At 43.5% G+C, this 25,697-nt stretch overlaps 1 protein-coding gene across 1 annotated transcript; it reads right to left on the reverse strand.

Annotated features, from left to right (window-relative positions):
• Nucleotides 1-10,855: 10,855 nt before the first annotated feature.
• KCTD2 (potassium channel tetramerization domain containing 2) lies at nt 10,856-25,642 on the reverse strand. The gene is made up of 6 exons (XM_083148046.1): nt 25,072-25,642; nt 22,487-22,595; nt 18,298-18,389; nt 16,451-16,546; nt 15,503-15,628; nt 10,856-12,090 (listed from the first exon to the last, which is right to left on the reverse strand). The coding sequence occupies exons 1-6, from the start codon at nt 25,354-25,356 to the stop codon at nt 12,061-12,063; spliced, it is 738 nt and encodes a 245-aa protein (XP_083004172.1). The 5' UTR covers nt 25,357-25,642; the 3' UTR covers nt 10,856-12,060.
• Nucleotides 25,643-25,697: the final 55 nt, after the last annotated feature.

Raw genomic sequence — 25,697 nt, forward strand, 5'->3', positions numbered from 1 at the left:
ACTCTGGAACCAAACGGGACCAAAATCATTCGAAGCCCACTGAAAAGTTTTTCAATATGATACTTGTCTCATATAAATGAGTCAGTTGGTTCCGAAGATATAGCCGGTTAAATGATAGCGCCAGTTAAAGGGTGGGATGTGGTGGTTTTCTCTCCCCCTCACAGCAGAAAATGCAGGGATTAGGCTGGTGTAAAAGGAGCCAACCCAGGAATGCATTTTCTGGTGTGAAAGGGGAATTATTTCAAATAGCCAGGACCTGCAGTGCTCTGAATACAGCAGGGCAGCCTCCTGCTCTCTGCCTGGCTATCAATGGCTGTCACTTCTGCCTGGCGGCGGGTGTTACCGCAAGCATGAATTCCCCCTGTGCAATAAGCATGTAATCCCACATGACAACGAGCATGAAACCCCTGGCAATGAGCATGGAACCCTTGGCAATGGGCATGTAGGTAAGCAGCACTCATGTTGCATAATGTTTAATAGGCATTATGGTGTTTGGCATTATACGTAATGGACATAATGGCGTGTTGCTTAACATGTAATGGTTATTATGGTGTAAATTTTTAATGAGCGCCTTTGGTGCGCAATGTCCCTGTTTATGAAGCATATTGTGAATTTTGGCTTAATCTGTGTGGCATTATTTGAATTTTGGCTCTATCCTTGTGGCATTATGTGAATTTTGGCTCAGTCCATTTGGCATTTTATGAATTTTGGCACAATCCATGTGGCATTATGTGAATTTTGGCACAATCCATTTGGCATCATGTGTAAGGGGCAAGTATAATGGGGTCTAGTATTTAGTTGCATTATGTGTAGAAGTTGTATATGGTGTGGTACACTACACTCAAGGACACGCCTCCTTTTTAGTGGCCACACCCCTTTTCCGGAGCGCACCTTCGGCATGCGCACAACTACAGCCTTTACTTTTGTAGCCAAGGTGGGCCTGTGTACTTTAAATGTCAGGGCCTATTTTTAATCCCATTCCCACCCTCTCTCTGCTCTCCTCTCTCTCTCGTCGCTCGCTTAGCATGTACAGTACACTTATAGAATACAGAGAGGTATCAACCAAACAGTGCGCAGTAAAGCCCCTAGTGCAGCTAGACACAAATTCACTCAGTAGAAAACACCTTTAATTACTGACAAGAGACAATGTAGACAAAAAAAGGTAGTGAATTTGAAAGGTCAGCGCTCAAAAGGTCAATATGTGAATAAGGAAAGATACACCTTATATACTTAATATACTTATACTCAAGAGGTACTGATTAACTGGGTTCACAGGTTGTAGTACCAAATTCCACAAGCTTCTTGTTCTCCCCTAATGATAAAGCAGGGGAGACAGAATACAACAAAGCATAATGCAGATCAATCGAGTAAAAAATAATTTAATACATTAATTACACTTACAATAAAGTGACTTTGATAAAAGCACAAGACAAGTACTCCTTAAGGGCAAAACAGCAGGCAAAGATGTTGTCAGTCCACCAGTCTGGGTTCCCCGCTTCCGGAAACAGGCAGCCACAGTCCTCGGGATCCACGCCGCAAAGCCCTCCAAGATGCAAGTCCAATAGGTAATAAAAGGTAATAAAACACGCTTGACACGTTTCGGAGCTTAGTCCTTCTTCAGAAGCATGTTGGGCTAGTGTCCTCACCCTGCTATATATACCTAAATACAGCTGGAACCAATCGCCGCTAATCAGCGTCCAACTTCCAACTTCCGGGTATGTCAACATGGCGGTGCGTTCCAAATGACAGGAAACGCATCACCTTCTCTCACAAGAATGACGGAGCTTCCTGTGCAACCATCCAGGCTTCAGCGACGCACTGTATGTTGGTTCCTACTGATACTCAGAGTGCGCACAACCTCTCTCTGGCGGGCAGACCTGGAACTCCGTTTCCCAATATGCGTGTCACCTCGTTTTTAAAGGCGCCGCTTGCGTTCCAGGGTGCTATATTTTCATTTATGGCACCAATTTAACGTTGTTTACAAGAAAGTCGGAGGTTGTTTACATATAATAAAACAATTAGGATATTTTCCAAAAATCTGAAGAGAATAAAACATAATTAAAAGCTAATCGATCCATTATAATGCCAACACCCAAAAAGTAAAGAAGATAGAAGAATTCCACACTAAGGACCTTATTTTGGTTCATTCTTTCTGGCAAAATCCTTCTTAGATGGACAAAACCATGTGCACTGCAGGGGGGGCAGATGTAACATGTGCAGAGAGAATGGTTTTGAAATTGTTTACGGATGTTATAAATGTGTTCTGATGTTCTGGTTTTCAGCTGCCTTGATGTCTTGCCAATATAGGCAAGACCACAACTACATTCCAGAACATAGATCACATTGCGAGAGTGGCAAGTAATGAATTGTTTGATTGGGAATGATTGGCCATTCACAGTAAATTAGTCAAATTTCCTGTCTTTTGATTTGACTGTCCTGCGCATCAGGCAGGAGCCACAATGATGGAACCCGATGGTTCTAATTGTTTCGCGCAATTCACCATCTGTTGAACTATGGACAAGATGATCCCTTAGAGATGGAGCTTTTTTGTAAATGAACTGCGGTTTTAAAGGTAGTTCTGGTCCTATAATGGGGTCATTTTGAAGTAAATGCCAGTTGTTTCGGAAAATCTTTTCCACGTCTTTGTGTACTGTACTGTACTGTATTTACTAATGAAGGCCCATTTAAACCGATCGTTGATTTCAGGTTTAGGTTTGACCTCCAATAAAGTGGATCTTTCCACATTCTCAATTCTTTCTTTAGCTTTCTTCAAAATACTATTAGGATATCCTTTTACACTAAGACGCTCTGACACTTTGTATTTGTTCATTACAGATTAATTGGTCAGTACAGTTGCGTTTTATACGTGAAAATTGGCCAAAAGGAATGGCAAGCCATGGTGCTATGGTGCTGACTTGTAATTTGAATAAAACTGTTGGAGTCTGTCTCCTTTCTAAAAGTTTTAGTTTTCAATACATATACAACTTAAGGTCCAAGAAAGAGACATTATCCTGACTGCAATCAAAGGTTAGTTTGATTTTACGATCATTTTCATTTAGATAAGTGCAGAAGACATCAAGATCTGATTTTTCTCCAGACCAAACAAAAAGGATACACAAAGTTACTAAAGAATTTAACAAAAGACTAGCGCTGTAATAAGTAACAAGTGAATGTTACAAGTGAATGTGACAGAAATCTCATGTAAGTCTAATCCATGCTGTTATCCCCCGCTATTTCAAAGTGTTTAAAGAACCTGCTACGGGCACACCTGATTGAATCATATTGTAAGTTCAATTCCTTATGATAACAGGAGGGATTCGTTACCAAGAATAAAGATCCCAGATTGAAGATAACATTCACTTGTTACTTATTACAGCGTTAGTCTTTTGTTAAATTCTTTTGTAACTTTGTGTATCCATTTGGGGTTAGGGTGTTAACCCTTTACAAAAGACAAGCTGCAAACTTGTCCAGCGCTGGGTGCACACAAAATTTACCATTTTAGTGTACCAAACAAAAAGGATGTCGTCTATAAAACGACTCCAGGACACCAGGCCTGCCCCCAGCTCGCCATCAGGCAACACGGTTTGATCTTCCCAGTACACTGTAAAGTACACTGGCACCACTAACACCCCCCCCCCCCCCTCCCAAACCCTCTCCTATCATGGTGCCCCCTGTCATTTTCTCCTGGATCCGCCCCTGCCTACAGACGACCAATAGTTAAATGGTTTCATAGGAAATGACAGATGTATAGACAAATATCTGGTTTTACCATTAAAAGAAATCAGTCATATTATTATATCTTTCAGTTGAGGACAACACTTGTGTGTGATGTTTTAACATGAGGGAGGGGGTGCAACATAGAGAGGTCCTTGCTTGTAAAAGCTGACATTATGAAGATAGAGTATATTTCTGAGACAATAGGAGCTAGTATGATCTGGAGTTGACGTAGGACTAGCTAGTAGAATATTAAGAGGATGTAATCTATGTGAAGGGAAGGAATTCCTGAAAGTTCAAAGTTCTTAGGCCCAGTCTACTCAGGTTGGTTAGGTAGCCCCATAAATGTCATGCATCAGAGGATAAGTCTTGCAGGCAGTGGTTAGAGGTGGTTACCAAGGAGGAGGAGAGGCACAGGTCAGAGGTATACTGAAGAGAACAAGGAGTATGTCCCATGATAAGGTTAGTAGCTTGAATGGATTTCTAATGGTAGAAGGGATATTGGGGGTTATTCTGGTTCACTCCTTCTGGCAAATTCCTTTTTACATGGACAAAACCATGTGCACTGCAGGTGGCGTAGATGTTACTTGTGCAGAGAGTTAGATTTGGGTTGGGTTTTACTTTAAAGTGCAATCTATATTGCAGTGTAAAAATAAAGCAGTCAGTATTTTCCCTGCACAGAAAAAAATAACTCACCCAAATCTAATTCTCTCTGCATATATTACATCTGCCCCACCTGCAGTGCACATGGTTTTGTCCATCTAAGAAGGAATTTGCCAGAAGGAGGGAACCAGAATAACCCCCATAGAGTAGGATTTTTCAGTGAGAGATGATGATGATGATCAGACTCACTTCTGCATAAAGGAGGGATTGTATTGGTGAACGGCAGATAAGGGTAAGGCCAAAAAATTAGGAGGTTGCAGTAGTCCAGGTAGAAGATGAAGATATAGGATGAGAAGGGAGAAATTATGTTTTGACTAAGCCATCGGTTCTCAAACTTTATTGAATCACGGCACCCTGGAGTATCAGAATTATTTGCATGGCACCCCAAGCCCAGAAGTTTCTTGTTGGGAAATTTAAAATAAATAAATGAAGTGAATTGTGTCTGTAGGTCATCCTTAGAATCAATTATGTGGTCAGGACAGGATTCACATTTGTTTGTATTTTATGAAAGGAAGCCACAAGCACTGTTTTTCCCTATTACAATCACCATAAATAATTGTAATTGGTCCTGGAACACCAACCTAGGACACCTTTCCAAGTGTCCTGGGCCACCCACGAGTGCCTAGACTAAGCCCTGATTAAATGGTAACTTATGGATGGCAGTCACAGCAGAGTTTAGAGCAGACGTGTCAAACTCGCGGGCCGCCTACTTTTGCGGCCCACGGGCTCATGGGCTTGAATGGGCAAAGCCCCTATCTGAACGCTAAAGCCTCTCCTGGCTTCAGCGTTCCCAGTAGTGCATTGCGTGGGTGCACCTGTGATGTCAACGTGCAGTGCAGGACTAAAGGGGGCCATACACACGCAGATTTATCTGCAGATCTGTCTGGTTGGAACAAAAACATGGTTATGGATGAGAGCAAATGACAGTTGACCATTTGCTTGGAAATGCTGGAAAACTGACAAACTGTCACTCATCCATAACCATGTTTTTGTTCCAACCAGCCAGATCTGCAGATAAATCTTACTAGTGTATGGGCACCTTTAGGCGATTGGTGGTGGAGGTGGGAAGGCAGGGTAGCGGAGGGCGGCTGCAGTGAGGGGGCAGAGCGGTCTGCAGTTACCCCCTGTCAGAGGCAGCATCAGGGAGCAGAGCAGTGCAGTGCAGCACGGGAATGAAGTAACCCTCCATGTGCCTGCCAGCGGTAAGATGCCTTTTTTTGTGTGTGTTATCTGGCACTGTGGGGGCATGTGTGTTATCTGGCATTGTGGGGACATGTGTTATCTGGCACTGTGGGGGCATATGTGTTATCTGGCACCGTGGGGGCATGTGCATTATCTGGCACCGTGGGGGCATGTGTATTATCTGGCACCGTGGGGGCATGTGTATTATCTGGCACCGTGGGGTCATGTGTATTATCTGGCACCGTGGGGGCATGTGTATTATCTGGCACCGTGGGGTCATGTGTATTATCTGGCACCGTGGGGGTATATGTGCTATCTGGCACCGTGGGGGCATATGTTTTATCTGGCACCCTGGGTCAGAATGTGAATTTTTACTCATTCCCTGTGTCAGAATTTGAATTTCGGCTTATTCTCTGTGTCAGAATGTGAATTTGTACTTATTCTCTGTGTCAGAATGTGAATGTTTACTCATTCCCTGTGTCACAATGTGAATTTTGGCTTATTCTCTGTCACAACGTGAATTTTGGCTTATTCTCTGTGTCACAATGTGAATTTTTACTCATTCCCTGTCACAATGGGAATTTTGGCTTATTATCCGTGTCACAATGTGAATTTCGGCTTATTCTCTGTGTCAAGATGTGAATTTTGGTGTATTGTGTGTCAGAATGTGAATTTTAGCTTATTCTCTGTGTCAGAATGTGAATTTTAGCTTATTCTCTGTGTCAGAATGTAAATTTCGGCTTATTCTCTGTGTCAGAATGTGAATTTCGGCGTATTCTGTGTCAGAATGTGAATTTGAACGCTAAATAGACACCGATATATAATATAATATAGAGGAGGTGAATGTACAGCGCTGACAATGGGTATATAGGCCTTCATTATTCGGCCCAGTTGGGATTTTGAGTTTGACATGCCTGGTTTAGAGGATGAATTCCCCTGGAGGCAAATAAAAGATGGAATGGAGAAATAAAATGGGTCAGGCAAATGTACACAAATTGCTCAGGAAGAAATTTGCTGGTAGCTGGTGAGAGAGGTAGGATCAAGAGGCTTGGAGAGATGAAAAGGAAATTGAAAGTGCCAGTAGAGCCAGACAGTTTGGAGAGGTGAACTTGGTGTTGGACTTTGGCTGGGGACAGTATGGAAAAGTTGGGAAAGGACTGAGGGTGAAGTGAAGATTAGGAAAACTTTGCTAAAATGAGAGAAAGAATAGAGGGTAAATTGGGTACTCTGGTATGGGGTGTGCAGAGTAGTGAGATGATGGTGGGAATTAAGTGAAACAGGCTAGGAATCCTGATGAATATTAGGGATTTAAAGGAGGATTGATTAGTGAGATTGGTGAAAAAGTGTAAAGCGAAGAATGAGGTTTTAAGGTTTGGAAGTGCATAGTGGGCGCTATGCTCCTTGCAGACAGTGGTGTTATGTGTGGCCTGAGGTGGGGGGGGGGGGGGGGGGGGAGGGAGGGAGGGGGAGAGAATGTCACCAGCAGGAGAGAAAAAAAAAGGCAAGCAATGACAGACGCAACAAATAAAATTGTAGGCTGACTGGTAAAGCGGTTGCAGGTAGAATAATTTTAGAAGCACCTGGCGCAATGAAAAACTAAATAAAAATTCTTCAAGAAATCGCCAGCAAATTGGAATTTTATTTTTAAGTGAAACCTAAAGCCAATATACATGTGTGACACAAAATGCTAGCTAAAATATATATCTGATCTCACACACTCTTATTTTCCAAAGGTACTTTATAAATAGAATGTGAAAGGAACAGCATTACACTGTTTAGAATATGGTCTCTTCTTGATATACAGTAACTGTTTTTGGAAAAGTTTTGGAATATTCATACAAAGAATTTCATTATTAGAAGTTACTTATACAGTATAGTACCCACATTTAACACTCTTTTTTACAATTGCAGCAGAGGTTTAAAACATGCTTGCCATCTTTTTTGTCCTCCTCTCCAGAATTCCGGAGAGAACAGACAGTAGCAGGTCAGGGGGGTGGAACCTGATACTGTCTGGAGTCAAACAAGGCAATTTGTGGGTTTGTGGATTGGGAAGGGGTGAAAATGATGCCATTCACTTCATTTTAGCCCCACCCCTCACCACGGACCTGCAAAAAAACAGGCTTTAGTGCAGCGGGGAAGAGGGCTGTGTGGCTGATGCAGTAAAATTGCCCACCTTTCCTGGAGGTCGGGAGGGTGACCCAAGCTTTGAAAAAGCTCAGGAATGTCCCTGCTTGTACCGGGAATGTAATTCCCGGGTTTGTCCCTGCATTACTGGTGTGAAAGGGGTACTAGAGACCTGCCGCATGCCAGCCTGAGACGGGGAGCACGCCGCAGGTGAAAGACGCGGCACCCTCCACACTTACTATCTGTATTTGAGTCTCCAACCAGGCGGTTTTCAGACAGGACTCCCCTGTGTGGACACCCAGCATAACATCACGGGTGGTAATCTGATATATCAAAAAATATAAAAACATACACCAGTTTCATTGCAGCATATGTGGTCCAACCAATGGCAGTATATTTTTAATATTTGGATCTATTATTATGGCTTTTATTTATTATTTTTTACTGTTTATTGTTTGTGTTTTAAGTATCATTGCATACTATATATTTGTTAAAATGTGCCAGGAAGCCGTGCCGCACACCGTAGTTAATAATGGATACAAAGGTGTCCATTCACACGGAACGGCCACAGCCCGGCTGCCCGGTTGTAGCCGGATCCCACCACTGGAAGGGATGGCCGCCGGGCAGTGGCCATCCCCACCATTGTAAACTGCTGTTGGCGGCACGGCTTCCTGGCCGTGCGGGGTTTCGCCGCCCGGGAGGAGCCGGAGCGTGTGAAATAGCCCTATGTCCTCCACTATTTCTTACATATCATCCTTATTAAGTGAAGAACTAGAGGAACTGTTGAGGTTCAGAAAGTGAAATCTGGGGTGAAATTTAATAGGATGAGATATTCAGAAAGTGAGAGCTTTGGGAAGAAATCTCCAGTTTTTTTAAGTGACAATCATTTACACTTCAAAATCAAACTGGTCTTGCAGTGTAAATGATTACTGCTTTAAAAAACCCTGGAGAATTCTTACCAAATCTCTCACTTTCTGAATCTCTCATCCTATTAAATCTCACCCCCTGAGTGAGGGAAGGGGATGAAGCAATGGACAGATGTTTATACATGGTTATATAAAACTGGCAAAAAGTAGTTCCCATTTACTTGGTTGTAACTTTTATTGACAAGAAAGTCTTGTAAGTGCTGCAATGTCATGAGAAGCGTTTTGTTTATTTTATTTTTAGCGCATAGCCTATTGGCTAACATTGTGTCTGCTGTATTTTTAGGTGTTTTAGATTATGTTTTGCTTCATTGTTCTGTGCCTTCTGCATCTAGACCCAAATAAACTTTAACTCCTACAAATATTCAGCTAATCGGTAATGTTGACAAGGTCAGCTCTGCCGAAACAACAGTGACTAGTGTTGTAGCGATTTCAGTTCTAGAACTTATGTTCAGTAGTTCAGAAATGCTATCAATAACTAATTAGATTGTGTGGTATCACTTTTTGTTGCATTTTGATACAGCTTCTAGCACACTGGGATCCAATTCATTTGATTTCAGTTAATATTCCTATGGCAGTTTTTGTTCTATTTAACAATCGGAAGTACTTTAATCTAAAAAATTGATAATCTAATCTTGGAAGTGTAGGCCAGTCAATATTGGTATATACTCATCACATATTCCTAGCCAGAAATATGTATTTACTACAGTACTCCAATAACTTATTTCCAGCAAACATCATCCCATGGCAAAATTGTAAGACAAATGTTCCAATTCTTGCCATAGCCATAGATTTCTGTTATACTAAAACATCCGTTATGGGCTTGTGAATAAATTGTAGTGCATAACTACTCAGAATAACAAGCCATTTGCAAAAGTGCAAAATATATGCCTCCCTTGGTGCTTGTTATTTGGGGTAAATTGCATGGATTTGTGAGCCAAGAAGGTGGCATAGGCAAAGTAAAAATGTTGCATTCTCTTGCTTTCATGATTACTGTAAGACATTATTAATGTGGGTACATTGTACTAACATTGTAGTAAGATAAAATGTGCATTTCCCATTGGACCCAGGCCCTAAAAGCAGAATGTGGACTCCTAGGGGAACACCGATTAGGAAACCAGAAATCTTCTGCATGCCTGATATTTTTTGCACCTTTGTAAATCATCTTTATTGACAAGCAGACTATGAAACATAAGTATACACAGGGAAGCAGCAAGAGATCTAAAAAGTTGTGTATACGGCCTGGTGTTTTTTTTTTTTTTGGGGGGGGGGGGGGGGGGTGGGATTTTTTATGTACTTGCCTTTTGGTATATGGTCATCTAGAATCTAGAAAAGTGGTCTCCACTCTATCTGGACAGGGGGGGATGCAGTGACTATCCCAGTGGTTGGGATGCCGGCAGCCAGAATACTGATGCAAGCATCCTGACTACTCGCCAGAAGACTGCTGCTGGAATGCAGACATTGAAGAGGATTTTGATGCTTGTATCCTGACTGGCAGCATCTAATCATAACTATGCAGAGCAAGTTAGAGTGGGGTCAGGAGAAGATTTGGGTTAGAAAGGGACTTAGGGTAAGTCTGTGTGTGTGTGTGGGGGGGGGGGGGGGGGAGGTTAGTGTTAGCCTGCAGGGAGGGAGGGTTAGGCACTTAGAAGAGGTTAAGGTTGCAGGGCAGGCGCTAGCGGGGAGGGTTAGGGTTCAGGCACTAGCGGTGTGGGGGCAGGGGGAAGGCAAGTATAATCTACAGACTTCTATTGGGATTCTCGCAATCAAGATGCCGGCGTCTGTATTCTGACCTCCGGGCATGCTTAAGTACATTTCAGATCACTGATCACTTACATACAAAGGAAGTCAATTAATCCATACTCATTACAATGCAGGCTATTAATTGATTTGGAAACAATAATAATGACAAATATTAATGAGATCTTACTCACATTCGTAGTGAATTGATAAGCTGCATTTTTCTGAAAATTAGTTCAGTTTACAAAATGGCTGTCCCAACAGTGTGTGTACGCTAGCAATGCCCTTCACGTGGAAGATTAAACCTCTTCATGAAGGGAGAACGGTGGCATTCGCAGGATTAGAACTAAAAATGCACCCTATTTAAACAGAGTTCAAGTGGATTTAATCTTCTACAATAACTTATACTTGTGATTATTCTTCAAAATGTTGAAAAAAATAAAAATAAATGAAACAAAAATACAACTTTGGATAAGTTTCCATAAAAAAAACCCACAGTATTTAGTAGATTAAGTTTATAATGCTGTTGTGTTCAGTCTGTTTATTAAGAAATGTTACTGCCAGCATAATACTGTGCATAGGTATAGTAGCATCTACCGGCTGTCAGAAGGCATCACACCTTGCACAATTGGTTTTAGTACAACATACTTATAATTATGCAATATTATATTATTTATATTTCTTTAGAATGCAATTTAAATTCAGTGTACAGTCAATATTCTCATGACATAGGTGTTCTTTCCTCATATATAAATTAAATTATTATGCAGGCACACCGCAAACAGGTTATATTGGCAGCCACTGCTGGAGAGCACTATAAATCCACACACTAGCATTGGCAATGAAGACAGTTCTTGCGTGAGAGATTTATACACCCACACAAACAGGATAAATTACTTGGCTCCACCTGCTCTCTCCCATGTATAATAGGGGTCCTAAAAAAATGTTTGTGCTTGATGAAATAGCAGACTGAGACACAGGCAGGTAGGCCCAACTCAGATAATATCACGCCCCAAAGTGGAATACAATTTTGCATGGTACAGGTATGCATGCATTGTGGGAATGCCCCCAGTAGCATTAAGTGCTGGAACACTGACCACAGTAAGAGAAGCAGTTTTCTATAGATTCCTTCCACTTCTTGAGATTTGGTGAATAACAGAGTTCTGCACTTTATCCATGAGACTGCAGGCATTGGATCCCCATGGTTGCACAACTAGAGACACAACTGCACAGTAAACCAGAATCGAGACAGGAAACATGACTTTTGGCAACTGCAATAAGATAATTCAAGGGAAGTCCAGTTTCCATTGCTCCAGCAGAAAGGCAGAGAGTCCGTTTCATGTTCCTGCGAATCCAAGGGGCACAGTAGAAATACTGACTCCTCTAAAAACAGGCCACAGATAGAGGACACATACACACAAAAAAAAAAAAAAAACACAATTTGCCCCAAAAAAGCAAGGTTTGCCACCTCTAACCCTTGCACCCCACAATAATTGACATCATTCCCACATAACCTGACAGCACAAAGTACATGCCTGTGAGTGGAGACGACAAACAATTGCTTTACTATGCTCACATTGCCCCTCTTTAACATGGGGGTTAAGGCCTGCCGAGGAAGAGGGCAATCAGTAATACAGCGCATTAGCTCCATGGGCAGTGAGGGCTTTGGTTACAGCCAGAGTGGTGCTCTGTAACAGACCCACTGACTTCTTCATCACATCCGGGATCCACGCTCCTGAAGAATCTGAAAGATGAAAATCAGTGAGCTAGATAAGCAATAAACCCAACACTAATGTGTACACTGAAATCATCTCAGAAAGTCTTGTATCATAATCATAAGATAACACTCAACATGGAAAACATTACTTAAGAGAATTAGGTACTTATGTAATATCTGGGCTCCCGTTTTTCTTATAAGACCGCGTCCGCTCGCCACACTTCGGGCACGGTGGCTCGCTGCGCTCGCCACACTATATAAAATCAACTCCATGCGTAGTTGGATAGTAGGGGTATGAAAAAATGGTGTGCATTTAACATGGGAGACCAGATAATACATAAGTACCGAGAATTACATTAATACACAATTGGGCTTAAAAACACAAATACAATCTTTAAATTTTTTACAATGGGATGTCCTCTTGCCAAATTTCACCATAAACCATATGGCCATCTCTGTATGTAGTTACATAGTTGTTTAGGCTGACCACACAACTTGAAAGAAAACATATCCATCTGCCTCAAAGCGATATGTAGACAGAATGCTTAGTTCAGTTGTAGGCAACCTGTGGCAGTCCAGCTGCTGTGGGACATGTCTTGTCACAGTTTTGCATGTTAATGAATGCTGGGACGAGCAGTTTCACAGCAGCTGAAGTGCTACAGAATGCTTAAACCTGGCTTTTTATTCAGATGGGACAAACAGAGATCAATTTAACAGTGACTTAAATCAGCAGAAATCAGTGGCTTATGGATACAGTACTGCTGTGTAAATAGTGTGTAACTACTTAACCTCACATCTTTATTTGGTCTCTCCCAGTGGACCTCCCCACCCTCCCATGTGAATGGAAGTGATGTGGTCTGCAACAACCATTGTGATATTTCCCATTCCCCTTCTCAGACTGTCATCGGCTTTCTTTTTACTTATCCCTCTCTGCTTCTATAACGCCTAAGACTGCCATCACTAAGAGTAACATTGATGCTATCCACCCTCTTCGACAGCCCTCGGGTCTAAAAACCGCCGGCGCCTCTTTGCCACGGTCAACTCACTCCTTTGCCTGCCACCTCCCCTCCCTGGGATGCGGTCGGTTGGTTGACCTAAAGATAGTCGACAATCATTAGGTTGACACCACTAAGTCGACATACTGCAAGGTCGACATGGGATAAGGTTGACAGGTCATTAGGTCAACACACGCATTAGGTTGACATGGTCAAGGTCGACATGGGGTTTTTCACTGTTTTTTGAGCAGACATGCAGTATTTCATGCCCTACCATCCTCAAGGCACACCAACAGTGCAGGTTTTAGTGATATCCAGGCTTCAGCACAGATGGTTTAATCAGAATCCCTCAGATAGTAATTAAGTCACCTGTGCTCAAGCCTGGATATCTACAAAACCTGCACTGTTGGTGTGCCTTGAGGACCGTGGTTGGGAATGCCTGCGCTAGAGCATGGCAGGAGAATAAAATAGTGCATGGTGAGCGCCGCGAGCCATGAGGGGACGCGGTGAACTTAATCCTGTGTCCATGTTGATTTTTTCGATATTCAGGGCAAAAACCTGTGAAAAACCCCATGTCGACCTTCTGACTGTCGACCTAATGACCGGTTGACCTTATCCATGCTACAAATCTATGGGCCACTACTCTCTTTATTCTTCTCAACCTGCTACTTTTGACACTGTGGACCACAGTCTCTTTCTGCAAATGCTTTACTCCCTTGGTCTGCGTGATACTGCCCTCTCCTGGCGGACTTCCTATCTCTTAAGGTGCGTACACACTGGGGGATATATATTGCTCAGCAGATGGTCGCTGATGAAAAGGAACCTCTGCCAGGGGAGCCGCAGAGGTAATCAGGTGACCAGGGATTAGAATGGTGCTAAAAACGGGAGCGCGCACCCGGCGATTTATCGCCGGGGCACACTCCCATCACTGGCAATATGGTCGCCAGCGACCATATTTCCAGCGATTATAGCCCATATCGCTGCCATGTGTACACGGCTTAAGTTCCCTTTGTCTCTTCTCATGACTCCACCACCACCACTTCCACTAATTGTAGGCATCCCCTAAGGCTCTGTCCTCGTTTTTCTCTCTCTATACGTCCTCTATGTGAACTTATTAGCTATTTTGACTTCCAATATCATCTCTGTGCTGATGATTCTCAAATCTACTTTTCCTTCCTTGAAATCTCCCCCACTCATATCTCCAACTATCTCTCCGTTTTCTCTTCTTGGATATCAAAGATATTGGCTTTCTTCAACTTATCATGTCTAAAGGCAAATACACATGTTGAGATGTTTGCTTATCAATGTGTACTGCGCAATTTAGCCTATGCGATTTCCCAGTGTCTAGATCGCCCATACACAAATAGCAATATGTGCTAAGCGATCTGTGCTAATTAATGCACTTGTTAGATTTTGCCTGCATGTGCTAAAGATCTGAGCCGGTGATGGCGACACACGGAACAGCGCATTGCCATCACTATGGGGTGTAATTTCTAAGCGATCTAGACAGATTGCTTAAAAAATAGGCAAAAATCGACCCATGTGTACGCCCCTTAAGTTGATCATCTTCCCACCCACCCACAATCTCATCAGCTATACATGGCACTACTATTTCCTCTAGCCCTCAAGTGCGCTGTCGGAGTAATACTTGACTTACCATTCCATATGGCCATTTATGTATGTAGTTACATAGTTGTTTAGGTTCAACACATAATTGAAATGAAACCTATCCATCAGCCTCAGGTTGATGGATGGCACTACTATTTCGCCTAGCCCTTAATTGTGCTGTCTTGGAGTAATAATGGACTTCTACCTTTCCTTTAAACCACACATTCAGCACCTCTCACAAACCTACTGTTTTCATCTGAAAAATATTTCCAGGATTCTACAAAGACCCTTTCCACTCTCTGGTCCTCTCCAGACTTGACTACTGTAATCTCCTCCTATGTGACAACCCTGACAAATACCTCTCTCCACTCCAGTCTATCCTCAACGCAGCAGCCAGGCTCATCTTCCTCACTAAATGCACCACGTCTACCTCCCCTCTACAACCCCTTAACTGGCTTCCCTTCCCTTACAGAATCTAATTCAAGCTTCTCTGGCTCACTTGCAAAGCCCTCACCCACTCCTCTCCCATTTACATCTCTGACCTCATGTCCCTTTACACTCCTACCAATAACCTGACCTCTATTGTACTCAACTGTAAATGCTTGCTTTTTCATTTATGTACTCTGTAATTGGGCCCTGCAGATCCCTTTATAAATAAAGGATAATAATAATAACAATAATACGACATAGATTTATGAAATAATGTAGAACAACATTTGCATACGCCAATTCGCAATGAAATGAGGCTGGGCTTTTTTAGTCTATATTCTACTTTTGCTTATATAATGCTCTTTGTAGGGAGGAGACTTGCAAACACCCTCCCTGGTCAGACTCACCTTAGCTTTCTCACTGGGCTCAATGACCAGTCCATTAGTAGAGTTATTCAGCTCTCTGGACACGACACATAGAAACTCTGCTTGGTCTTCACTTCCATAGTTGTAGGAAGATCCAATACTGATAAGCTGGAAGACATAAATACAGAAACTACAATCCCTATGGGTAGACAAAATTAACTATCTACAGCCGAGTCCTCACACATCTTTCACCCATTCTATGCAACACTGATGCATTCTGCATGAAAGTCACACAATCAGCACACATCATAAAAGCAGACTGATCAAGGAAATGTAACTTTCCTCCTCTGCTACCAAATTAAACCCATACATGTTTAAAAAGAATACAATATAACATTTGGTAGGTTACTTTAAAACATAAATTAATATTATTCTATAAAACATAAATTAATATTATTCTATGAAAGCAAAGAATCTAGTAAAAAATGGTCTTGTCATTGAGGGGTTAAAAAAAATATGCTGCAACCTTACCAAATCACTGGTTTTGCAGCGAGTCAGTTTAGAGAGGAATAGCTTTCTTATTCAGTAGCAGAAACCACAGTACTTGATGCTGCCAGTTCACACGGCATTGGTCATCTTTAGACGAAGCTGGGCACCCAACAGAAAAACACCTGCTAACCACATTACCTTACACACCCCATAACAATTGTGATTGATGATTGCAGGAGCTTTTAGATTCTACCTGGCTGCAAAACTGTGTGCTTAGAATTACATTAAGGGGGAAATGTACTTTGACTGAATGGTTACAAATGCACCCATTGGTACCTATTTAATGTGACATACGGCTGGGATTCAGTGCCCAGCAAATATGTGCAGGCTTCTTTGTGTGTAAAAAAAAAGAAAGAAAAAAGAGTGTTCCAATGCTGGCACTAGAACTAATCACCACCAATGATTTAGCAGCAGTTTATGTCCCCATCTGTTGTCACTCACCTGCTCAAACTTCCAACCATCAGACATGGTGGATACCATCTGCGTGAGCTCCTCTTCCTGACACTGTAATACTCTGTAGACATGTTTTACTGGACCCTAAAAAAAAAAGAGTATTATAATCAATAATTTTGTACAGGAATATATTATCTAAATAATGAACATTGTGACAAAGAAAATGGTACTTGTTTCCTAGAACGGCGCCCATCGCATGTACATCGCATGCCATTATAATGGCATGCGATGCGACCGATGTCCGAGATTTTACATAGAAATGCATGGTAAAATGTAAATCTCGTCGGTCGCATCGCATGCGGCCCAAAAAATCGCATGCGATGCGACCGACGCGATTACCGATTTTACATAGGGAACAATGCCATGGCCCCAACTGTGCGGAGTTTGTATATTCTCCCCGTACTTGCGTGGGCTTCCTCCCACAATCCAAAAATATACTGGTAGGTTAATTGACTCCCAACAAAATTAACCCTAGAATGTCTGTGTGTATATGTGGTAGGGACTATAGATTATAGGCTCCACTGGGGCAGGGACTGATGTGAATGTTCAAATATTCTCTGTAAAGCGCCACGGAATATGTGTGCGCTATATAAGAAACTGTTAATAAATAAATAAATGGCCCAATTGACCCGATTTCACATAGGGAACAATGTTAAATGGCCCACAGACCCCAAATAGCCACCCTGAAGTGTGAAATGGCCCCCCCAATTGTTAATGCCAACCCACGATCAACGCCAACCCGAAGCGTGGCGAGCGCAGCGAGCCCGCGAGGGGCGGCGGTACGCGTCCTCCAACCTTTTCATACCCCTACTATCCACGTCGGCGTCGAGTTGAGAATAGAAAGTGTGGCGAGCGCAGCGAGCCACCGAGCCCGAAGCGAGCCCCGCGAGGGGACGCGGATACCTGTGAAGCCCGCGAGGGGACGCGTATAGCTGTGAAGGTATCCGCGTCCACTCGCCATACTTTCTATTCTCAACTCCACGCCTACGTGGATAGTGGGGGTATGAAAAGGTCGGAGGACGCGTACCGCCGCCGCTCGCCACGCTTCGGGTTGACGTTGATCGTGGGGTGGCGTTAACAATTGGGGGGGCCATTTCACACTTCAGGGTGGCTATTTGGGGTCTGTGGGCCATTTAACATTGTTCCCTATGTGAAATCGGGTCAATTGGGCCATTTAACATTGTTCCCTATGTAAAATCGCGGTAATCGCGTCGGTCGCATCGCATGCGATTTTTTTGCCCGCATGCGATGGACGCAATTTTTTTCCTTGCGATGCCTAAGATCAATATCGTGGGCGCCGTTCTAGGAAACAAGTACCAAGAAAATTACTACATACATATATAAAACACTGCATCAGACCTATAAATCTGTAAGCATAACACATATTACTGACACAAAACAGATAAGGTCACATCATAACAAGACACAGATTAGTAAACCCTCCAAGACTATATTGAACAATCACAGGGACTGCCAGAGTGAAAAGAGTGATTTGTATAGCTAGCTGTAAATTCTAGTTATAGGGTGGGGGTGGGGTGGTAAAACATAGAAAGTGAAAAGCAGATATTTCCTGCTATGTTTGCACATTTTGATGCAAATACATACAGGTTCAGTGAAGCCTGTGTATTTTTGCCCAGCCGCAGTGCAGTTTTTACAGAAAACTGGTCTGCCTCAGGGATTTTTGCATGCGTCAGCTTATCAGGGATAATTAGTCTACAGCAAGCCTATTACCCATGAACAACGATCAAAGATAATAGAATATTTGCCATAGTGTGCTTGATGTAAACTGTGTTATTGTGTCCTTAAATTTACTTTTGGCTACTAAAGAAACTTACCTGTGAGGTTCTGTTTTCATTGTCTCTAATACGCTCCTTCACTAGACGGACTAGGGAGGCGATATTATAAAACTCAGCTTCTTCCAGAACTCCTATGTAGAAGGGATAAAAAGAGTTACAGTAGCTGTCTGATGAGTACTGCAATGATTATGTTAATTTAAAAGAAACAAAGGACAAAACAGCTTTGTTTGACATCTCTATTGCTGCAGATATGCTTTCACAGGGCAGAAATAAACGTGGAAGCTAAATTACACGGTCAGACAAGCAGAAGAAATCAGTGCCATAAGAAAACACTAGGTGCTTGTTTATACTGCTCAGAGATACTGGAGGGGATAAATTACTGACAGCGCATGATGTTGTGAGGTCACAATGTTATATTTGTAGACCGTGTGCCTATTTTTAGGAAATGGCATATGAATGGATTTTTTATTTGAAGCTACTGGAACACCCAGGAGTTCTTCAATCCGACAGATTCATTATTACTTAATTTCTACAAAAACATGTTAAAATTAACATTTTCACCTACCTTTGTAAAAATTGTCAGGGTTATTTATAAACCTTGTATCGCAGAAGATGCCACATATCTCCTGGTTACAATTTTTGATATGTATATATACCTGTGGGGGGTGACGTGGCACTCAAACGGGCTTGCATAAATAACTGCTTCACACACCGGCGGTGTGGCCAACGTTTCGGAAGTTTATTCCTTTGTCAAGGCTAGAACAAATAAAACAGTACAGTGCACTCCCGGGGCGGACGGCGCCAGAATAATTTCCAGAAAAACTGCAGAAATGATGCCAGATTGAGGTAGTGTACAGTCCTCAATAGTGAGCACAAGATGCTGTTTCCATTGCAGTTTGTGCAGTAAAGGGATCTATTTAGATGCCTCTCTGCTGTGCACTCATTGCTGTGGCTCTTCAGTCCTTCCACATACCCCATGGAGGGTCCTCACTTACCAGCAGCCTGCAAGAACAGAAAGTCTGCTAAGGTGCACTATGCAGCTGCAAGGAGTAGCACTGGGAAATGGAAGAGTAATGCTAGGAACCTGTTCAATGCCACCCAGTCAGGGGTGGAACACCCAGAGGCAATGGTCCTCTGACCTTTTCATACCCCTACTATCCACGTCGGCGTGGAGTTGAGAATATAAAGTGTGTCGAGCGCAGCAAGCCACGGAGCCCAAAGCGTGGCGAGCGCAGCGAGCCCCGCAAGGGGACGCGTATACCTGTGAAGTTATACGCGTCCGCTCGCGACGCTTCGGGCTCGGTGGCTCGCTGCGCTCGCCACACTTTATATTGTCAACTCCACGCCGACGTGGATAGTAGGGGTATGAAAAGGTCGGAGGACGCATACCGCCGCTACGCTCGCCACGCTTCGGGTTGGTGTCAATCGTGGGGTGCCGTTGAGGGGGTTAAAATTGGGGTCTGGGGAGACTTTTACATTGAATCCAATGTAAAATAGGGTCCCAGGGACCCTATTCACATTTCAATCAATGTAAAAATCGGGACCATGCGATCGATGCGACCGACCCGATCAACATCGGTGTGGCCGTGCTAGGAAACAAGTACCAGATATATCACATGCGATCCCATTCCCAGCTGCCGGGAGGCTGTCTGTGTCGGAGATCAGACCTGCTCCAACTCCGAACCAATGCTGCACACGGGTCGCACATCGTATTGGATGTAAACACATTGGCTACTTTTCACCAGATTTCTCTGCCTGATCCATCGGAATCGGTGAAAAGTGGCCAAATCATACAAGTGCCAGCTTTAGTCTCCGTTCTAGCAGCTCAATTGCACCTCCTAGTGACCATACCGAGACTGAAACTTGTGTGCAGCATTTTATGCTCTTGGTTTGGGATAGGGTCATTAGGTCTACAGCAACTAGGTCGACAGGCAACAAGGTCGACATGGGTTTAGGTCGACATGGGGTTTTTCACAGTTTTTTTGAGCCGACAGGTGGTATTTTATGCCCTACCATCCACTAGGGCGTGGTGGGAGAATAAAATAGTGTGCCCAGCATAGCGAGGCACCGTGCCCGAAGCTTCGATGTGAGGTGATGCGGAGCACTTCAAACTGTGTCCATGTCGACATTCGGGTAAACAAACAGCTAAAAACTCCATTTCGACCTTTTGACTGTCCACCTTGCCCATGTCGACCTAATGCTTGTGTCGACCTAGACCCGTGTCGACCCAATGCTTGTCGATCTAGTTGTTGTAGACCAAACGACCCACACCCCTTGGTTCCAGTGGATAGGTTGACAATCAAAAGGCAGACATTGACAAAATGTCAACATGATTTTTATGATTTTTTTTTCCATTCTTTGGACCTTTTTAATGCTTTACAATCCATGTGCACTACAGTTTGGAATGGTATGCTATGCTCTCTGGCTGCAGAAGACTAGTATCTTATTGCTGAATTTTATGTAAAAGTGTCTTTAATACTAGCAACAATTCAAAATGAATGAAGCAAATAAAAAGCAATGAATGACTTTGGACAAAAAACAAATATATTTAGTGCACATGACTACAATTCCAGTTTTGCTCAGTATCATAGTTCTATATCACAGAACTAGTATCATGCCACATACTGTATGTGAATAGCAGTCCCTAGTTCCAGTAAAAGCATTTCAGTTCAGCTAATTAAACTGTAAATAAGCACAACTTTCACAGATCCTATAGTACAGGAGTTCCCAAACTTTTTTGAATCACGGCACTCTAGATAATCTGAATTATTTTCACAGCACCCCTAGACCAAAACATTGTTATTGAACAAATTTGGAAAAAGAGATTAATTTAAGTAATTTGTATTTCTATGCCATTTAGGTTCAGTTATGTGATTAGGGAACGGATTTGTTTCTGTTTGTTTACATAATTTATGATTGGAACCCACAAGCACTGGCGCTGCCTGTTACCTTGATCATAAATCATTTGAGTTGGTCCTGGACCCAACCCAATGCACCCCTGCAAGTGTCTTGAGGCACCATGGGGTGCCACAGCACACAGTTTGGGAGCCATTGCTATACCAACCAATAGCATTTGAACTTCCTAAAGCAGTTATGTTGCATTTCTGTGCAGTGAAGTTTATTCATGAACATTAGCTTGTGCAGTTACACAAAGACCAATAATCAGAGGTCAGTTATCCAACATTTAGTATTTGGAACATGGGTAAAGCTGGGGCACAAATGTACTGCGCGTAATGAAAGACAAGGTACATGTTTCCTAGCAGGGCACCCAGGGCACCCACAAGCTTAGTGGGCTATTCTGCGAAGGAAAATCGCATTGCATCGCATACCATCTATAGTGTTGTGCGATGCGATGTCCATGTTAACTGCACAGGAGTGCTTATACAATAAAATATTGCATAGGATCGCATGGCACCAAATGCGATGCGATGCAATATTTGATTGTACATGCCATGAGATGTGATGAGTGCTTACAATGAGATGTGATGCTATGTGATGTGTGCATAGTATGTGATGAGTGCTTACAATTGTAAGCACCTTCGCCATTGTTTAGCGTCAACCCCAGGATCCACGCTACCCCGAAGCGTAGCGATCGGCAGCGGAACGCATCGTCTGACCTTTTCATACCCCTACTATACACAAGCCCGAAGCGTGGTGAGCCCCGCGAGGGGATGCGGATAACTTTACCTGTATTCCATGTCCCCTTGCGGGGCTCACCACGCTTCGGGCTCGCCACACTATCTAAAATCAACCCCACGCCGATGTGGATAGTGGGGGTATGAAAAGGTCGGAGGATGCGTTCCGCTGCGCTCGCCACGCTTCAGGGTGGCGTAGATACGGAGGTTGACGCTAAACAATGGCGTAGGTGCAGGTGCTTACAATTGTAAGCACCCATCACATCACATACTATGCACGCATCACATCTCATTGTAAGCACCCATCATATCTCATGGCATGGGTGCTTGTACAATCAAATATCACATCGCACACATCACATGGTAAAAACGTACCATGTGATGGGATGATATGCGATTTCACTACGTTTGCGTACATAAGAAATCTGGGCGCCCTGCTAGGAAACAAGTACCAAAGACAATATCCTGTTGCAGTCTTTCAGATTTCTGCCATTTACATGAGTGTAAACACATCAGAGTCAATGGTACAATTCTAGATATTCAGCGTAAAATGCCTCAGAGTACCCACAACAGTTTTAAATACATGTTCTCACCTTCTTCTGCTAGCTCTTTGTTGAGGATCAGCTTCCCATGTCGTAGGTAGTTCAGTATAGGTCCAAAGTAGGTTGGGTCCCGATCAATGAGATAGGCTCCCGTCTCATCCTACAAAATGAACACAATAACATAAGGCTCCCCCCAAAAATATGACAATTACATTTCATGTGGGTGAATATATATAGATATATGTAAAATGCATTAGGTGTGGCTAACAGGCCCAATGATGCGGATAATTGAGGTTTTGTGTACAAACGAGCAGATACACTGGTAGACAACACTGTCCGCTGACTTGCAGGCATACCTATTATTCTTAGCATGGTGAAACATGACAGCAATTTGATTCAGGAAAAGTTGTAGTACTATAGCTGGTCACACGTGAAGAAACCACTTGTGATTAATGTGACAAAGTAAATGGTGTTTAGTTAATTTGAGGTAAAATCAAGGTAAAGATTTTTTTAAGAGAACCACAACTAAAGGTGACGATTCATCAAGCGTTTTTTCCGTGCAATGCGCGCTCCCATGCGCATCACATTGCACAGCACTGAAAATATGTGCAGCCAGTACTTTTGTACTAGATCGCATTGCATCTAATACAAAAAGCATGCTGCTGTTCCACATCACATGCTTTTTGTGCTAGATGTGATCTAGTACAAAAAGAATGGAGCACATTACTCCGCGTATGGTCTCCATTGGAGCATAGGTTTTTAAACGTAATACCCAAACAGTTCATGCTATGCACTTCTCCTCAAAGAATCACAAATGAAAAAAAAATAGCTCCAACAGTGGTCTTCTAAAATGGGTCAGTGAGTAATGAATAAAACTGCTACTTGACCTGGAAAATGTGAACTGTTTGGGGTCCATAGCAGCATGTTTGAGTACCAATGCCTTAGGGCAGGGTTCCTCAAACTATTTTGTTCTGGGACCCCAGCAAGTTACTGCAGAAGATCATCACATTACATGTGTAGTCAGTAGACAGCACATGTATGGCAGCATTGTGGAGGCACAAAATTATGTGACGAGTCTAAAGTAACAGACAATTCAACAGATTTTTCAGACACCTTGAATCACTGACTGAGATTATAAAAGTCATCAGCCTGATGGTCAACAGCATGGAGTCGCGACTCCATGCTGAGAAGGTCGGGACCCACAGTTTGAGAACTGCTGCCTGCCGGTGAAACCCAGCGTGGCCAAGAAGCCGTGCCGCACTCAGAAGTTTAGAATGGTGGGGATGGCCACAGCCAGGCAGCCATCCCTTCCAGTGGTTACATCCGGCTGCAACCGGCCATGGCCATCCACTGTGAATGGATACAATCATTATTAACTTCTGTGTATGGCACGGCTTTTGGCCGTGCAGGGTTTCGCCGCCCAGCAGGAGCCAAAGCGTGTGAAAGGGGCCTTAGGGGATACATACAGATGACTGGACGTGGGGATGCTGTAGTTCAGAATACAGATGATGGAATCTCGACAGGTGTCAGGTAAGTATACAGATGTAACTAATATAGATAGTAGCATACTAAGGCAGGTATTCAATGCTTGCTCTGGGGAGCTGCAGCGAATCCTGTGTAGGAGTCGCTGCACTTTCTCCCCAATTCTTCCTGTAGGGAGATTCTCCCTATTTAACGCCTCAGGGGCTCTCTGCCCCATGCGGCGAATTTTAACACCCCCCCCCCCCCCCCCGCGCGAATGCCGCGGGGGAGCTGGCTGCAGGCAGGGAGATGGAAGCCTCCCTGCCTGCACCGGACACTGCGGGGGTGAAGGAGGGCTGTGGGGGACAGAGGGAGAGCCCCCAGAGCTGGCAAGGGGCTGTGTTAGGAGCTGCTACACACTGCCGATCGTGCATGTGTAATGATCGGACGAGTGTGCAGTGAATATATGAATATTAATGAGCGGCTCCCGGCTCAGCCCCCTGCTGGTGAATGTGTAAAAAAAAAATATATATATATATATTGTTTAAAAAAAAAAAATATATATATATATATATATATATTCATGTGCTGCAAGCACATGAATAAAAATAGCATGCCCCTTCACAGAAAAAAAAATCTGATTTTTTTGACACCAAAATAAAAATAAAAAACGCTTTATTTTCAAAGATCACATTCCAGTTCTCCAGAAAAAGATGACGAATGTAAAATGGAGAATCCGGGGAAAATCACTGGAGAAAGCAGTTCTCCACTTCAGCATTGAATACACTCTCAGCGAATTTCACTAAAAACCCCATTGAAAACCACTGGCGAATCGCGGAGAATCACAAACAGAAAATCGCCAGACATTCGCTCTTCATTTGCAGAGAATTGTGTCCATTGAATAAGGCGAATTGTTTTTCCAGTGAGAAAATTCCCTGTAAACCCGGGGAATTGCCTGATTCCCCAGAAAATATGGAGAATCATAGGCATTGAATACTGGCCTATGTGTATATATGTACAGGTATCTTGGAATATGATAGCAGCGCCTTGAATAGAAACAGGTACAGTATATCAGATGGGTGCGCGCGTGTGTGTAATATATATATATATATATATATATACACACACACAAAGTGTTAGGTATATGTACTGTAAAGCCTGCTCTCTCTTTACACCTTGTCGGAGTCCAGGTCCGGGTCCTCCTGGCACAGTCGGTATAGGAATGACTTCGGCTCCCGGCACAGTGTCTGTTTGGTGCTTAGGAAGTACGTGCCGCCTACATTGAGTCGGACCCACTTTCCCCCTTTTCTGCTTGCGGTGTCTTGCTGCCTGGGGCTGCGGGGAGTGGAGCAGGATAGGCCCGGGCTCGGGGGCCCACTCCTGGGACTGGTTATGGTCAGGGTATAGGGCGCTACCCGCACTCCGACAGGCTCCGTGGATTCCCGCTGTGGTTCTGCCATAATGAGTCAAACCGGACGGAACCGGGAGAGCGGCGGAGCCATAACACCGAGACAGCGAGCGGACGAGGCTTCCGGGGAGGTGTGCCGTCACTTCCGTGGCTACACTCACCCCGCGCTCATCTTACTACACCCTAGCCTGCGCCTGCTGCTGCCGGCCGCCGGGCGGCGCTTCCCCTCCCCTATGGTGTGTCTGTACTTAGGTTCACATGTCAGAGACACAGCGTTACCCGGTTGAGCCGACCACTACACTGCCTGACAGTGACAACAACACTGTCACACACATCACAGTGCTGGGCTGAACCCTGCGACGCAAAGCGCAAACACATGTTATACTAACAGCA

The sequence above is a fragment of the Crinia signifera genome, chromosome 6, assembly GCF_055691185.1.
Source record: "Crinia signifera chromosome 6, ASM5569118v1, whole genome shotgun sequence".
Classification (NCBI taxonomy): domain Eukaryota; kingdom Metazoa; phylum Chordata; class Amphibia; order Anura; family Myobatrachidae; genus Crinia; species Crinia signifera.

Bases quoted from the DNA above. Each gene is read 5' to 3' on its own strand.
- KCTD2 (XM_083148046.1), bottom strand. From the start codon at position 25,356: ATGGCAGAACCACAGCGGGAATCCACGGAGCCTGTCGGAGTGCGGGTA. The intron at 16,547-18,297 runs GTAAGTTTCTTT...TTTTTTTTTTAG, and splicing joins ATGAAAACAGAACCTCACAG to GGTCCAGTAAAACATGTCTA. The intron at 15,629-16,450 runs GTGAGTGACAAC...TATGTCTTCCAG, and splicing joins ATGGTTGGAAGTTTGAGCAG to CTTATCAGTATTGGATCTTC.